Below are 18,604 nucleotides of genomic sequence, written 5' to 3'. Positions count from 1 at the left end.
TCCGCGATTCTTAAGTATTATATAGGCCCACTGCTCGCTGCGGCTACCGTTCGCGCCTATATAATTGCCGGCTATAATCCCAATGAATTATAATATACATAGTATGCGTAGAGTGCGGGCCAAGGCACTGTACAACGCTCAGATTCATAGTACTCGCACTCACATAGACGTAGACACACGTGTATTACGAGCAGCATAATAATCCCCCGGGAGAGAGAGACCATAGAGCACAGACCTATATAATTATACGGGGCCACGCGCGGTGCGAGCTTCTCGTTTTTTTTTCTTTCTCTACTGTGCCTTCGAAAGAACAGCGATTTCCTCGAGTTTCTCGAGGAGCCGCGCATCCTTCCTGCTTTGCATAATAACAATTATGTATCGGCAGGTATGTATATACTCTTGTAAATACGTATACGATCGGTTGAATCAGGCCTCATCGATGCGCTAATGCAATAGAACCATTAAACACGCGAGGTTTTTCAGATTTTTTATTTTTCGTATGCACCTGAGCGAGAATCCGTATACGACGTGTCACTTTGAAGAATCGTTTTTCGAGAACCTCGGAGCAAACTTTATTGCCTTACATAAATCCAATGTTTATATGTATACGTAGGTTTCCGCGAAATGATACATAAACACTTTTATCCCGCGAGAGAGACACGGGCCAATATTTTTTCTCTCTCTGCCCCCCCCTCCTTTATAGTTGAATTGCATTGAACACATTTTCTCGCGCGTATACCCGCCGCGGACCGATTTCACTGATATTATATCGAAAACAAACTCAAATTCCGACCATAAATTTAATATGCATTTGATGGCGCTCCGCACGTGGCAGCGCGGCGGTGCGGTCGTTTCACGCGCACCTAACTTTCGATTGCCCGAGAGAAATTCACAAAAAAAGAAAACCGAAAGAATAGCAGGATCGAGCGCAAACGCGCCAGTTATAGTCCTTTCTCTCTCTATACATATATATTCTTTATACTCTCCTTTTGTGCGTATTAATGCGATATATGGCAGTGCAAATTCTCTGCATAAAGAGCAAAATGAGCCGACAAAAAATCAAAGCTATATAAGAGTACTGACGCAATTGAGCTTAGCGATGTTCGTGTGATTTTTACCATATATCTCGCGCTAAGTTCATTACGCCTATATATATACTTGACTATTTCATCTGCTCCTTTCGGTTCGTTTTTGTGTTACATACTTATTATGGTATATAGACTTCAAATCGTGAGAGACTACTCGAGTGCGCTCGCGACGCTCGAATTACGCAAACTCGCGCCTCTGCTCTGTTTTTAGTGTGAATCTTCCGATGTGTTCTCCCACAGGGCTCGCAGGTCGCTCTAGCCGATCTCTCATTCTCGCGACTCTCTTTGAACCAGGCGATTGCCTTGATATATGTTACCGTATTTTCTCGTATGTATATGTAAAAGATTTATGCGCACGAGAAAACAGCTGGGTTGTGTCGAATTATCACTGCCCTGGTAGAAATTCTCAAAATTTGATATCCCGCTTGAGTGACATAGTTTTGAGGATACTAGACAAAATACTTTGACTTATATACAATTATTTTTACTTTGCTGTTTGCCGATTATATAGATACAGGTATTCGCCATCTAGTGGTGGAAGCTTAAAGCGGTGCTATTTTATTTGAAGTGGATGAAAACTGGTCTAAATTTTTTGAAACTATTAAACTGCCATATATTCGGATCATTTATCTACAATGCACTTCATATTTCTAACATTAATTTATCAGAAAAATTGCCAAAAAAAGCCAAACAATGATAATGTACTATAATAAATTTTAAAATGATTGTTTTTCGACCAATAAAAGATTATTAATGTTTGACGTTTCTTAGCAAGGCGCGTGCCGCAAGTATAATTATTGTTTTCAGCCAGTAAAAAACCGTCAATGTACGCTCACTCAGTCCATTTTTATCTCTTTACAACGACAATTCTAATAATATGAAACAACCCTCGAGTCGTCCAGCTCATCGAAAACAAACGACTTACATCGATCGACTGAAAAATCGCGAGAGAGATCGGCAAGTACTATATACACGATCGCGATTGCGGCGATGAGAAAGAGAGTGACGCATTATCGTTAAACGCGCGCTTCGAACGTTTAGCACGCGTATATGCGTAAGTATACGCTTATCGGTCGAGAGCCTCGAGCCAGCTAATTTTCTCCTTTCCCCCCCTCCGAACGAGACTGCGGCTCAACAATGAAGAAGCGATACGTCACTGTATATATACTTACGAGCGTCGACGATCGTTTACTTGCTAAAAAGTGAATTTCGTTATCACGGTCCATTAGCTTTTTTTTTTACTCTCTTTTTATTATATCATCTAATTAAAGATTTGCTTGGCTTGGCACTGCACTTCAGCGTACACACACACGTCTTCTCGCTCGACCAATTAAAATGCCTCTTGAAATTTGCTCTCGAGCTGTGCTCTCATTTTTTTCCTCCTTTCTATCTGATATATACTTGTGTATCGCGTATAATACACGCACATAAATTAATCCGTTCATTTTCACTTTCGAACGATGGTTTGTGTATAAATATATACAAATATTATAAGTTAACGCTGTATGCAATGTAGGCCCATTATATAGCGAGTCTCGCGTGTCCAGCGTATAGCAGTGACGCGTCGCAGCATTGATGCTCGCTGCTCTTTATATCGCGATGTGCGTCGTAAAAATTAATTATTCAATTAAGAGGAGAGAAAAAAAATGATCGCCGAGGAGGTTAACGAACAGCGGCAGTGGCATTATACCTATATATCGACATCGACGAAACACAAAAGAGGCATATATATTATGATTCGGTGCGGGGGGCACGTGGTGCCAACAACGGTACACACACCAGTTTTAATAAGGCCCCGGCATTCTGCATTAGAAAGCGAATAAATCATCACGATATATCTCGATACGGTGGGGGCTGCTGCTGCTACCGATCTCTCACCGATCTTTGGACCGATCGCAGGCGCTCATTTCCTCGTTCCGGAGACATGTCGTCGTCGTCGTCGTAGTCGTCGTGGTCGTGTGACACACACGCGGGGACGCGGCCTTACGTATACGTACATAAATGATATAAAATACATAATGATTCGCGTATGTCAAGAGCATTATAATAGCCCCGGTAATAGTTGTCAGCAGCAGCAGCGGCAGCAGAAGCGGAGCAACTCATTAGCCGATCGTATTCTTGCGGTTGTGTTGTTGCTGTTGTTGCTATCGTTATTATTATTATTTCGCTCTCTGCGCCCATAAGCGAATTTCACTCGGCCGTTGCCGCCGTTGCGGTGCTAAATACATTCGCGGAATTTAATTGGAGCGTATATAAGTGTATAGCTCTGTGTGTGAGTATAAACGCGCAGCTACGCCCTGGAGATGGCGTAGTCGAGCGCACACACATACACACGATATAATATGTGATTTTAGAGGCGCGTTTATTGACTTCTCTATTTCTCTATATATCCCCGCTATGCTGTATCGAACCGCTGCGCTGCAGTGTACCACTTAATTTCCTCAAATTGCACGCTCATTTCGCTCCATTACGGGCCGCTAGTGCAGTCGTGTCTATAAGACCGATGATTTTCTTTTTTTCGTTCGATACACGCCTACCTCTACTACCTCTGCTGCTGCTGCTCCATACGTCTCATCTCATTAGTCATTTGTGCGTTCGATATGCAGTACCATACGCATATCGTACGTACGCATTCACACGTTTAATTTTACGAGCTCGATCGTGAAAAAAAAAGAAAGAGGAAAATTTTAATGCTCGGTCATGAGAGTGGTAAATGCTCTGCTCTCGATTACATACATCACGAAGCGGCGTTTTTCAATTGTAATTTGTCATCGTTTGACATAAAGAGAGAGGCTAAACACATATCAATTTCGGAAGCTGCCTAATAAGTGCCGTTTCTGATCAGTAAATTAACACCAGGAATACTTCGAGGAATATATATAATATTTTAACGCTTATATTACATCTCTCGTGCATCTCGCGGCTGTATGCATACACACATGTTGGTATAATAAATGTCGACCGCGCGACGCACGCTTATATATACGCGCCTGTATATTGTAATTATCCTCGCGGGCTCTTTTTAATGTTTGGCGCGCACGAAATGACGCGTAAATGGCTCATTTTACAGCGGCGTATTATATCGACGCCGCTTCGCGCGCTCGCGGTAAGTAGTTTTTCGGAAATCACAACGACTTTCTAGTCGAGCGATGATAATGATCCACGGCTCGATTTAAATTGTAATTTTCCAAAACAAAATCGAGCTTGTGCGCCGATCGCCGGTTATCTAAATGGAATCGTTAGATTAATAATTTTTACAAGGTATACAAGTTTTTTTGTTTTGTGAATTCGAATTTCAATTCGAACTGCTCTTCAACTCTGTAATAAACTGAGCAGTGAAAAAAATGTTTAAATTTAGTAAAAATTTAATGAAAAATTAGTCATTAAAATGACAGGATACTTTTATATCAAATTTGAAAATGATTGCATCAGTACTGATTTACATTAGTACATAGACTGCACAAAAAATGCATGAACATACAATCGTATATACATGTTTTAATACAAAAATGTATAGGGAAATCCATTCAATCTTAATTGATGCCAACCTCCACACTAGATGGCGAGTAACTATATCTGTAAATCTGCAAGTGTTAAAGTAAAGATTTATGTATATGTCTCGGTTTTCAAAGATTTTGATTATCTGGTGTCATGAAATGCGGAATCGAAATTCAGAAATCTTGTATTCAAGCAGAAGGATAAGACGAAAAAATCATTGAATTTAATTTAAATCACATCGACTTGAACGCATTTACCCTAAATTAAATTATGAAGAGGAAAATGCCTTTTTCCACTTTACACTTATTTCAATAGCAACATTTTTGAAAGTGTGAATCTTGAAAAAAATTGCGCTTCAATATAGAATCGTCGATTTAGCTGATGATCGACTCTGTATAATAATTGGAAAAAAGCATCATCCATTCTCTTTTTCTCTCTTAAATTGTCCTCGATACAAAAGAAACAGCTATTTTAATTTCTTTCTGCAGCAGCTACCGGTGCGGCTGCTGCACTTATGGTCGCCGAGCTCGTTACAGCTAAATACGTTTACGCGCGCGGGACAATGCCAGACGAACAAAAAAAAGCTTATTAACGAGCAATCGATGTAATAGCGAACGAACGACAGATTACTCTCGTTGGCGTGGCACTGGTGAGTACGGCACGAATGACGCGCGTATACAATAATAAAAATGGCCGCGACAGATGTAAACAATTAAACGTCACACGTGAGAGAGAGAAAAAGCTCGTACGTACGTGCCCAAGATCGTAAATTAATTATTTTTCCGTTCGTTAACACGCTTATTACCAGGTAAAGATCATTAGCTGTCTAATAGGTTACACAGACGCGCGTGTGCTCGCACGATTCTCATTCGGAATCGAGCGTTCAATTGGTTTTAACGGATATTTTAAAGATAAAACATGTCGTCGTCGTTGGCAGAAAAAGCGGCGCACGCCAAGAACCTTTATGCAATGCACATTCAAAACGTGCAAAACACTTCAATTACACGATTTATATAAGAATTCCGCGGGATACAGAAAAAAAACAACGTTTATGTAGCAGCCGTACATATAAACTGCGTTATAACGTCTCTCGATTCTCGATAAAATGTACATAATATACGGTCAATAAAGAAATCTTTGAATTATCAGCTCGAGAGAACGAGTGATGAATTTTCGTTCGAGCGGTGTGGCCGAGAAAGAACGTTATCGCGGATAATTGCGATCGAGTCCCCGCTTTACGACACGTCCTCTCACTCGAGCGCAACTTGTCTTGTAAATGAATCTCGCGGTATTATATACATCGCGCGGAAACGAGTAGTGTGCCAGCTGCCCAATGCTTATATCGCACGACTTCTGTTCTATAATCGGTCGCGGCTGGATCGGGAAGAAAAAAATATTTATATTCTTGTATTTTTATAATAAAGTGGGAAACGATTCAACGTCGTCGATCTGAAATGCACCAAACCACAACACAGTTAGCTCCCGACCGATTCGATATCGAGGATCGGTATTATATTATTTATATATAGCACACATCTATATCCTGAACCCCCTCGAGCGCTCGGCTATTAACGTTGCATTAATTATAAAATATACGTGACTTTTTTTTCGCTCTACGTTCGCGGCAGCAGCTCGGGGATTTTTTACAGACACGCGGCAACGAGTTTTTTTAATCGGTATAGACGAACAAAAAAAACAAAAAAAAAATGCGAGAAGGAGAGCTACGCACACATCACACGTATTACCTATAAATATCGTGAATTATATCTTATAATTATGAGCAGAGACTGCGCACGTGACTGCAGCGTGGCTATATGTACTGGACCACATATAAACTATACAAGATACATGTATTTTATGAAAATATGCGGTGCGGGTAATGTACACGGCGCGAAGGGCGTGGCCGTATGGCGTACTTGCGAAAGTACGCGTACATGCATACGCGGTGGTACACTTGAATATTATATTATGCGCGCCTTGGCGACCTTGCGCGCGTATACGTTTGCCGAAGAAATGCCTGCGTATTATAATATATACCATAATGCACCGAGTCATATCTCACAGTACATAGACTTGAGCAGGCTTCGATTATAAATTAGTTATCTTCTATTTGCGACGTCCTTCACCCTCGAGACGGCGCGTCGATGGGGTCACTCGTTGCGGATGAGAGGATGTTGTACGGAAGACAATTGTGAGCTCTGCTGTGTGTGTATATGAATGGTTAACAGTCATGATGGATTTTTTTCATCGATCATTATCGATATCGAATTTTTTATTTTTGCGAACATTGTGATACAGCGATGTAACAAATATGTATCGAGCGCATTTTGAATTATCTGATGATGCCAAATTGAGCGTTTGAAAAAAGGTTACTCCTGTTTCGCCAGATGGCGAATGCATCTTCGCCCATAAATCTGCAAGTGGGAAAGTTAAAAATAACAATATTAGTCAAGACTTTGGGTTCGAACAACATCCATATTGTCTCTTGTGGGATCATACATTTCAAATTTGACAGTTATAATGCGACCTCATATCTAATCACAAGTTTTCAAATACTAAAATGATTACGCTATTAAATTCAAATTAACGATTACAATTTCATTGACGTTTTACGTATAAAATGTACACTATATATGTAAAACAATTCGTTTCCCAGCAGAAAACGCAAACAGAGCGAATAAGGGGCTCTGCCTATGCTATCCTGTATACTACTATTATTATTGACGTGTATGTTATACACGCAGGCGGCCCTCATTAAGCTACGTTTACTTTTTTCTTTGGGAAACGAATCGTTTTACCCATAGTGTAGATGATTAAATAAAACGGAGTCGAAAGTGACGAGACTTTACTTCTACTAGTTTTAGTAGATAGTAAGCTAGTAAGCGTAGTCAAAGTCCCTACTTAGCTATACTTACGATTTCTCGCCGGTACAGAATTACACTACCAATGGTGTACGCCGGTCCGAGTTAAATTCCTTACAAGCGAGAAAACGTAAACGTAGCGAAGTTGGGGCTTTGCCTGGTCAGTCTAATGAGCTTGGTAAGTGGCGCTCCGAACCAGTGGCCTATGCGCTCATGCACTACAACGCATGTATACGATTACGATGAACACATGGCTCACACATTCAGAGATTTGATGGCATTCTAAAGATCTACGCTGCAGCAGCAACACCAGTTAATTTTACTTTTCTTTCCTTTCATTTCTGGGTTATTCCGGTAATAGTTTCAAACACGTGCTCGGTGGTGCTCAATGTTCAGTGCTTAATTTTATAAATAAACGACGAAGTGTCATCAATCGACAAAATGTCATTGGCTTATTATTTCCATTTGTGGAGATTGAAGTTGCATTTGAGATTCATCGGAGACCCAAGGACCAGAAGACAGGAATATTGCCGATTATTCAAGAAGTGGCTCGAGTCAAGCAGAGGAAAGTCGAAAGGCATGGCTCTATTGGATCTCATCAACTGCACCAAGCTGTTTCCCAGCGTCGAGGACAAGGAGTTTTTCCTCAAATTCGGTGTAGACGAGGTCTGTATCGATATATTGAATCAGCTCCGACGGGGCAACTTCAACGTAGACGAATTCAAATTCGAGAACGGTAAGTCCGTCGTGCACGAACAAGCCGATCTATACGAATGCAGAGATATTTTCGAGTCGAAAAGAAAGACCAAGCAAATCCTTCGATATTTCTTGACGTATGATCCGCAAAGAAATTACCAAGACGATCACGGCTACACGTATCTGCACGGGGCCTGCATGATGGGCGAGTTCGAGGTGGTGCTTCAGTTGCTGCAGAAAGGAGCGAGGGTCAACCTGGACACCTGGAGATGCTCCCCTCTGCATCTCGCCGCCCAGTACAGACACCTGGCTATCGTCCGATTGTTGCTGCACAGCAAGGCCGATCCGAATCAGCAGGACGAGGACGGCGCGACGCCTCTTCACGCCCTCTCGTGGCCGTGCAGGTGTCACTGCAGCGACCAGTACTTCTGCGACACGAGAAAACCCGTCGACGGCATCGTCGAGGCGCTCCTCGAGTACGGAGCCGATCTCGAGGCGCGAAATCGTCACAATGACACTCCGCTGCAGACGGCGGTGATGCGCCTCGACGCCGATCTCGTTCGGGCCCTCTTGAGACGCGAAGCCAGAGTGAGAAATTTGCAGGAGCATCGAATCTTCCTCTCGGACTTTACGCCTCTGGAGCTGAAGTGCTACCCTCTGCCGTTGCACATCATCGAGGTGATGAAATTATTGCGCGGGAAACGCTATAAAATGAGTGTCATGACCAGATTCAGGATGATTCAATTCTGGATAAGAGTTCGCGGATGCGACAGGGATCATATACTCGCTGACGATTGTGGTATGCGTCATTTATTGCTCATCTCGCAATAAAATAACTTCATCTCATTCTATAATTTTTTTTCTTTTGTGTAGGGGACAGCGATGAAATAGATCAATTCAACTTCGATCAGATTTTAAAGTATCGATACCTCAACGAAGAATTCGGCTTCCATTTTAAACCGGAAGTCCTCGTTTTCTTGGCACGACGATACGGACAGCTGAAACCAGTAGTGCAACGGAGCTGGTGGATGCACCAGCTCAGCGTAAGAGAAAGGATCCATTTGACCGAAGAAGTCGAAAAGCTGAAATTTATCGATGTGGCCAGAAACGTCACGCTCTTTAAGCTTTGCCAGCTGGACGATACCGAGGCCGCACTGGCACTTGGAGACCCGGCAAAATGGAGCGTCCCGTCGTTGCAAATTTTGAGATGCAGCTTCTTGAGCATCGCCGTGAAGAGACACCTGGCCAACGTCCTGGCCAGGTCCCAGCTGGAGCTGGACTTTCTCGTGGCCGATATTTTGTCGGACAGCATGACCGAAGGGGACGAGGAGATGAATTTCTGTTCCAACCTCAAGTTCAGCTACTCTATGAACAACGCGAATCTGTTGCATTTCTTCGACCAGATGTGCGAATGTAATACGGAGCGTCCGTGCATTGAAAATATCAAATAGTACGGTATACTGGCGCGCTGTGGTGAGCCCAGAGGCCGACAGCGATAGTACCGGCTACTCGATTTTGCGGTCAATTTTTTTTTTTTTTTTTTTTTTTTTTAATAACAAATTTTGATTATTTACAGTTCGTCTGGATATAGACAATTATCAAATACATTTAACGATAATACAAATGTCCCAGTTCTAAAAATCATGGGTGAATTTTGTCCAAACGACAAAGATTCTCATGAATAGCTCAGGAGCTTGACAAGGAAAAAATCAACATTACTAGTCAATAATATAGTGATGCATACTAGAATAAAGTCAAACTAGTGTGCCTATAAATCATTGAAAAATAATATACGTACAATAGGCCACTGTCCCTATTTTCGCTCAACTTTGAATTGAATTTTGGTCTTAGGTCAAATCTTGATTGTATAATTTAATCATATAGTTTGTAATAATAATAGAATTAGTAGTAGATCATATTATAATTAATAATAGTATATTTTTGTTAAACATTCTCGACTCGTACAAACAATCTTCTTAAATTTTTATTGTATAAAATTGAATATAGATCTCAATTATTGAGTGAAAATAGAGACATTGACCTTACTGAATAATTTGTTAAGATTAGTACTTGATGATGCTACGCGCATATTCTACTGAAAATATGTCGTACGCCAAAGATAAGTCGTGGTCCTATTTTCGACTCTCAAAAGAATATAGTGCGTATATTTAAAATTGTAGGTAGGTAGGTCTTTTTTTTACAAGAACATTCTTAAAATAAAAGTTAAACAATGTAAAGTTCAAGAAGCTTCTTCATTGATTTCATGTTAATAAAAAAATTCAATCCAATAATTGTAAAGCCCAAGTCTATAACTTGATACAATTACGATCCCTCATAAACATCTGAGCTTGATTTGTTTACCACAAAGTGTGGTAGTACCTCAGTAATCGAAGCAGACGTGTGCACATACGCACATAAAAACTTGCAAACTCAAAAGCTCGAGTGAGAGCTTGATTTTTATGTATCGTCCGATTGTACGCAATAACCATCAGTTTCATCGTCGATCATCGAGATCGAAAATCGCGGATAATGGAGCGATTGTCACTCGGGCTGACTGACTGACTGACTGCTGGCATGCGGCCGGCTGCATGACACACGGCTCAATCGAGTGCATCCGCGAGCACATTATAATATTGCGCCAATCCGCGCGACGAATGTCGAGAACGGGAGGTCGAATAACAAACATCGAAAATCCATCGAGCTGTTGCGCCGCCGCCGCCGCGCTGCCCTCTAATTACAATCGCTATAAGCGAAGAGAGAGAGAAAGGAGATACAGTCGCGAGTTCTCTCGAACGTCCTTTCGCTTGCGCGCGCGCCTATATAGATATATATACCGAATATAAGTGTATAAGCAACTCCGCTGCGAGGCGGATAAATGTGCAGCGGTAAAGGATCGGCGGCGGCGACACTCTTGCTTTCTGGCGTTGCAAGGTCGACCGAAAATCCGGTTACCTTTCGATGTTGCGCAATTTTACATTCACTATAATGTTCCCTATATAAATCCAGCCGCCGCCGCCACCAACGCCACTTATATACTACTACTACTTGTGCGCGGCTGCCACTATTTTCCAACTTATAGACTATAGTGCTTTGCTTGGATACTCACCCAACGGGCCGTTTTATAATGTTTAAGTAATTTTTTTTCAATTCGGTAGCTCGAGGGAAATCTCGACTTTATTGTGTTAGTTCCCCATAGTTTGTAATTAATTTTTCTCATGTTGTCGATGAGAAAAAAACTGTCCCGCATGATCAGAAATACGAAGTCTGACTGTATTCGCATACAAATTAGTAAACAGACAAACATTTTTTGATTCCTATATACTATAAGATATAGCCAAATGAATTTATTGCTATGTTGCTTCATCGATCGAGCGAAAAAAATAAGTAAATAAAAATAAAAAAACAAGAGTTGTACAGTTGACATTCTTTTACAGAAAAATATGTCATTATTATAGACAAAAATACAGTCTTATAAACACCATATAAATTTAGAAAATTATCATGAATTACAATTCGGTATTCTTTAAAATTACAACCTATAAACTACGTTAATTTCATTTCAACTTTTTGCGAGTAATTAAGACGCGAGCACACGATACAAATTACGCACGATGAATTCGTACATATATATAACTATATACGTAATTAGCTTTTGGGAAAGTACACGTAGCGTTGATGCGAAAATGCCAGGATCTCCACCCTGAATTGAACAACAATCGTATAAGTGCGCCGCTGCCGCATGTTTATGGCTCATTGTCTCGTCTTTATATGCGAATTTTGCGTGTGTGCCAACGAGCTCGCGCACTTATACAGCGAGCTGTTACTCGAAAAAAAAGATAATACCGCTCGAGAGGCCCCGGCGCTTTATTAACTCTCTTGAAGATCGCGTATATAGTAGTTGTGTTACACGTACTTACGAGTGTGCGCGCAGTCCGAAGTGCAGTCCATAACGTATTATTTGTTTTTACGCAACTGCGGCACACGAGGTGCAATTCGTGTGTGTATGTGTGTGTGTGTGTGTGTGTAAGGCACGCGTTAAATGTACGGCGAAGCGCATACTTGTCTCTCTCTCTCTCTCTCTCTCTCTCTCTTTATATCTCTCTCTCTTGATGAAGATGTTTAAGCATGGCGAATCGTGATACCTTGCACCGTATAAAGACACTTATATATACGTAGGTGCAGTATAAAGTAAAGCCATCGATCACGACTTGCCAGTTAGGCTTCTTCTTCATCTTCTTCTTCTTTTTTTTCTCTCTCGAGCGTCGCAATTCGAGCCAATATAAACCTCTCTCGAGTGTATAAAGAAAAAAAAAAGAAAGCTCAGCACCGCGCCAAGCCACCGACAATTGCTCAACGCGGATAAAAGTCGTACGTACACCCTGATAAAAAAAAAGAAGGAGTTAGCAGAATTTCAACTTCTGAAGTGCAACAAAAGTGTGTGTGTGTGTACGCAATTCTAGGATCACTTTCGCGCTCAACGAGATCGAAAGGAAAGAAGGAAAGAAGGCAGAGAGAGAATACCGCAAAGAGACTACTGCAATCTACCTGTCAGGACGTGATATTTCGTGAATATATACCTATAGATATATACTGAACGAGAGTCTACTTTTACGTTTAATAAATCGGTGCGCGCAATTGCGCAAGCGGGGGGCAACAATCACTCTCGGGGGTTCGGGCGCCTTTCGCGCGTGCACTAGCTTGACAACGATACGACGGAAAAAGCCGCACGGAGAGGATTAAGTATATCGGTTATAACAAAATTTTTGACTCGAGCTCCATTAATAACAGATTTGGTACTAGAACGATTTTTGAAAACGCCAACTGCAACTATGTAGCAAATTCATCGGTTGATCATTAATCAGTCGCGCGCGCACACAGGGCGAATTAATAATGATGAAATCGCGACCCGCGCGCGCGATGTCTGGTGTAATTTTTTCTTTATCTTTCATTTCATTAAGCTCCTCCGCCTGTATCGAGTTTTAGGCGCGAGCAGCGTGATTATAAACCGCAAATCGTTCTTAAACATAGTTATGGGTGTGAGGGGGTATTTATCCTCTATACATCGAGTGCATCGCTCGCGTGACAGTTTAAAAAAAATCTCACAGGCGCCAAATTGATCGGTCCTTACAAAATAGCTCGCGAGCGAAAAACACCATTATTTTTGGGATTTATTATTGCAGTGGCTTTGGCGCGCGCGTGTGAATGATTGATGTTTCATGCCTCGCTCGCTCGGCTGCCGCTAAGGAATTACCTCACGCTAAATTAAATATTAAAAAATTGACGACTGCGTGCCAGCTAAAGCTAGATCTAGCGTGGAGTCTTGCGGTCAATTATGACATAGATCATAATTGCACGTTCGTATCTATCTGTGCGCGCGAGAGCTGTAGAGGAGCTTTATAAACCGCACGGAGGAGATCGATATCGATCCCATACATATATATGCCTCTTACTCGAGCTACTAGCATGAGAGGCACACTTTTTTCTAACGGTCGTTATAGACCGCGCCATCGAAACTGTATCAAGTATAGATTGCCTATTTTCCACGCAGACGACGACGACGACGTCGACGTGCGGGGAGGGAAAAAATGACTTTTCGCTCGATTCTCAGGATTATACACAATTAACTCGCAGCGGCGTGCTGGCGATTGCAATAAGCGCACAGCGGTGGCAATTTTCGTTGATTGCGCGCGCGGGCAGCTATCGATAATGATATGAATCGATGAGAGAGAGAGAGAGAGAGCCCAAAAATTTCCACAAAATACACGGTTTAGCTGGGGCGTTTATTTATTTTTTACAATTTTTCCGCGATTTCAATCAACCTAATTGATTGATCGTTAAAGTTTTGAAATTACCCGCGCGATAAACGAAAACGATTGCTTTTTCTCTAATTTATATCTTAATACATCGATTTCGTAAAACTGATTTTAAAATTGTGTAACCATATTTTTTTTCTTATTTCAATGTTTGCAGAATGTCAACGAATCACTCCCAGAAGTCCGCGCGCCAGCCGCAACACCGGCCTCGAGTTCGAGTGCCCGGAAGAGTTCGGCTATTATCCGCATCCGCGCGACTGCACCCAGTACTACGTCTGCGTCTTTGGCGGCGCCCTGCTCGAGTCCTGCACGGGTGGCCTCATGTACAGGTGAGTCTCCTTCAAATTATTATTATTATTGTTGTAGAAAATGTTCGACACAGCCGCGTGCGACAAAAGAAATCACGACTTTTTCGAAGGAGAATTGAATTATTATGTCAGGCCTGTATCATAAACGTGAGAAAAAGCTCCTCGACTTTTGCGGCGGCGGCGGCGGCGGCCTTGTTAATAAACGACAATGGTCAGCTTGCTCGTGCAATGCAGCCTTTCTTTCTCTTTATCCAGCGAGTGGGACACAAAATTTTTTAGAGAAATCGTAGCTATATATATAAAAACGAGTGTGTATCTCGTGTCTGTCTGTGTGGGATATACCATTGTGTATGTGTGTGCGAACGACAAAATTGACGTAATTTTGAAAGTGAATTTATAAAATGCCTCTCTCGCGACGCAGTCCGTACTTTGTGTGTGTGTGTATTATAACGGGCGCGCGCAAAACTTATGCAAGCAGACGCAGAGTGCGCGCGGGGATCCTAATTGGGCGCACTATACTCGCTGCGAACGTGACTCGCCGCGGAAGAAAAGTCCGGGCTCGCGCGAGTTTTGGCCCTTTCTCCTCTTATAGGCTTTTTTTGCTTTCGTTGCCAGCCTCGAAAACACCGTGCCTATATCCGCTTGGCATATCTGCGTGTGTGAGAGTATGTGTGTGCGTATACATTATATGCACATGCCTGCATTGCAGCAGCAGCAGCAGCAGCAGTAGGACATGCATAATTTTTCATTTTTTTTTCATTCTCTCGTGCCTTTTTTTTTATTTCCTCTTATTTCGCTCTTATTTTCCTTCCCGCGCGACCGACCGACCGACCGACGCAACCACGCCCCGGCATTATGTATACCGGTACGTACCGTATATGTACACGACTTTACGCGCGGGGCACATTACAGCTCACGAAATTTATAAGAATGTCCTGCTGCAAGTCAATGAGGTAAGCGCGCCGCGCAATTTAGTAATCATTTCAATCGACGTTATCTCGTCTTGTGTGTGTGTGTGCGCTCGCGTGTGCACAATTAGTTTGCAACAACTGGCGCGTTTGGCCTTTATAAAAGAGACGATTTTCTCTCTCTCCGTTAATATGAATTCGAGAGTCGAAGTAAATTATCCTTTATATAGACGTAAAAAGGGTATCGGTAAGAATTAATTTGCTACATAGATCGGTTACGTGTATCAAATAGGCGTGTGTGCACCTTCCCACGATTCCAAGCGTCGAACGTCTAGGAAAATAAAGCTTTGACAGTCGTGCTTTTGACATTATATCACCAAAAGTTCTATAAATAAATATAAAAGTCGACAGGAGGAAATTTCTCACAAGTTGCGGTGCGTTCGAGGAAACGAATAATCTTGTTCCTGGGCAATTATGTTCAGCTTCTATGCGCCCAAAGCCAAAATTTGTGCGTACAATCGTGCGGCCGAAATTGGACAACAAAAAATGTGTGCTCACACACACACGCTCACGGTAAATATAGCTCTATATACAAATGGTCATGGATATAAGGAGCTCCATTAGGTAGTTAACGCGGGTAACGAGATGGCATCGCACCACACGAGGCCTCGAGTCGGAATAATAAATATTCACGGCAGCAGACAAGTGAAATGAGCCGCGCGGCGCACGCGTGCGGAAGTAGAAGTGCTGCACGCATAACATTATAAGATTTCGTCCGTGTGTGTGTGTGTGTGTATGTGTGCGTATACATACAACTTGAGTTGCAAATCGAAAGTGCACATGCGGATGGATTACACTCGAGTATAGAGCGAGAGCAGCACTTGTGTATATTTATAGTGCGGAGGTGCGTTCACCTGCCGATCTCTCTCTCTCTCTCTCTCTCTCAATTGCTCTTTTATATGTACGCGAATGCGATCATGCGGGCGTTCGCGAGCTGCCATCGCATCGACGCGTATCTAATACTTATACCTCTTCTTGAATGATCGACTGCTCGCGGCTCTCTGTATCTGCTGCGTTATATCACCATATTTTTAAATTGACTGTATGCCGCCGGTGAGTTAAATATGATGTTCTAGGAGGATCGACTTGTACCGGTTGATTGCTCAACAAAGTGCAGAAGAGCTTTTATGTAAAGCAGGAGGTGAAGTTCTGACATTGGAGTCAAAAAGTTGCTCGATGCAATCAAACTCTTCTTCTCACAGCTGCTGTATAAAAGACATATAGAGTTTACACTTTTGATAATTTAAACATGAATAATAAATCTACATGTGCAATGAATAAAAAGTTTTGGTTTTTTTTTATATATTTTATTGTAAATCATATAAATTTCTATGTACAAAATTAGACAATCTGATATACAAGATCAATTTCTGCGCTTCTTGTTTCCACTTTTCTTCAACCTTTTTTGATATCCACTAGACTGTTCGGTATCATCTTCATCATCGTCCTCATCGTTCCTCCTCTTATTTTTTTGGGCTTTATTGTTTTCAATCTCCTTCATTTCCATCTTGACCTTTGCTCGAGCATCAACAACTCTGTTTGTGAGACTATCTATTTTACTCTCTTCGATTTCAAACTTATCCATTTTCTTTCCAATCAACTTTTCGATTTGTTGGAACTGTGCAATTTCATACACATTTACAAAGGTAATTGATATACCAGCTTTTCCAGCTCGAGCTGTTCTTCCAACTCTGTGGATGTAATCTTTGCTGTGTGTAGGAATATCGTAATTGATCACCACATCAATGTGAGGGATATCTAAACCTCTACTGGCGACATCGGTACATACTAAAGTTGATCGACTCTGGGCTTTGAACTTTTCAAGCGATGAAAACCTTTTTTCTTGTGACATTTGTCCATGTAATGGTACAGCCAAGTATCCTAGTTGACGTAGTAGTAAAGACGTGAGAATGGTACTCTTGCAAGTAGAACAGAAAATAATGAAACTTTGTCCAGACAATTTTTCTAAAATACTGATCAAATACTCATCCTTCTTTTGAACTTGAGGAAACACGTAATACTGTTTCAATTTTTCCACAGTCTGATACTTATTTGAAACTTCAACTTTTACTGGATTCTTCAAAGCTGCACGTTGTAATTTACGTACTTGATTGGTCATTGTAGCAGAGAACAAGAAAGTAGTACATTGTTTTGGTTTACACTTCAAAATTTTGTCCAATTCTACTTCAAAATTCTGGTTCAATATTCTATCAGCTTCATCCAATACCAAAAACTTGAAAGACTTCAAACTGAATCCCTTTGTATTTTCCATGTGTTCTATGAGCCTACCAGGAGTGGCAATAATAATATGTGGCTTCTTGGCGAGCATGAGCGCTTGTTGAGTTAAGTTTGCACCACCTATGATGACTGCACACTGGACACCAATACTTGAGCCTAAAGCCTCGAACTGCTGTCTGATTTGATCAGCCAGCTCTCTCGTTGGGGTCAAGATCAATGCAAAAAATGTTTGAGGCTTTTTGAGCAACGTATGCAGTATTGGCAGAGCAAAGGCTGCAGTTTTTCCTGAGCCAGTCTCTGCCAATGCAATTATATCTTTACCTTCTAATGCAGGTGGAATAGCTTGTCTCTGTATTTTTGTAGGTTTTGTCCAGCTCATGCCCTTGGCTTTTTCACACAAAACTTCATTCAAGCCCAGATCTTCGAATGTACAATCTTCATTCTCTTCGACTTGAGTGTTACTACTACTCGTTGGCTCGATTTTGCGCTCACTGTCACTATCGGAGTCCGACATTGTTTAATATAATAAGTTTAACAAACAACTTTTTACAATAACAACGAAGAGAATTTTAGACACACTTGTTTTCAAGAGTCAAGAGTCAACTATAAATGACATGTGCTGCGTGGCCCACGTGCAACTTGCAAGGTAAAGTAGGGTTCTATACAGATAGCGCCCTCGATCAGCGCGGTAGATACGAACGATGTCGCTCCGGCTTAGCTGCTGTTCGAGCTATATCACTCAAATTACTATTATCTTGTTTTATAATTTTTGCCAAATACTTCACTTGAATTCGATCTATTATTGATTATAATAAATATATATTTTGTGAAAACGCGAGTTTTGCTTTATTGGTGGCAAACCAATATAGCCGAATAAATAGATAATTGGACTTTTGTAAGATTCGAAAATTCATTCAGTCAATACTCATACTTTTTACTTTCACAGATTTTCATGGTCTCGAATTGAAAAGGCTAATAGTGAGCAAATTTTACAAGTTAATTCAAAATTTATCTTTACAAGGAAATAATTGTTTGAAATTTGTTTGTATTGGACTATTATAGGTATTATAGAAATAAATTGGTTATGCTTTTGATTATTTTTTATTATATTTTATTTTATTTTAAAATATGATT

At 41.3% G+C, this 18,604-nt stretch overlaps 1 protein-coding gene and 1 pseudogene across 1 annotated transcript in view; one reads left to right on the top strand and one right to left on the bottom strand.

Annotated features, from left to right (window-relative positions):
- The first annotated feature begins 7,888 nt into the window (after window positions 1–7,888).
- LOC106653318 overlaps window positions 7,889–18,604 on the top strand; it is a 42,344-nt gene continuing 31,628 nt past the window's right edge. Inside the window, exons 1-3 of the mRNA XM_023458597.1 lie at window positions 7,889–8,942; window positions 9,017–9,556; window positions 14,066–14,285. Of these exons, the coding sequence (XP_023314365.1) occupies window positions 7,889–8,942; window positions 9,017–9,556; window positions 14,066–14,285 (1,814 nt within the window). The remainder of the gene's footprint in view (window positions 8,943–9,016; window positions 9,557–14,065; window positions 14,286–18,604) is intronic.
- Window positions 16,596–18,061, bottom strand: LOC106653415 (annotated as a pseudogene).

Source organism: Trichogramma pretiosum, unplaced genomic scaffold (assembly GCF_000599845.2).
Source record: "Trichogramma pretiosum strain Unisexual culture from Peru unplaced genomic scaffold, Tpre_2.0 scaffold102, whole genome shotgun sequence".
In the NCBI taxonomy this organism is placed as follows: Eukaryota; Metazoa; Arthropoda; class Insecta; order Hymenoptera; family Trichogrammatidae; genus Trichogramma; species Trichogramma pretiosum.
Note: the sequence above shows the minus strand (reverse complement) of the source record. Positions and strands in the feature narration are given on the sequence as shown.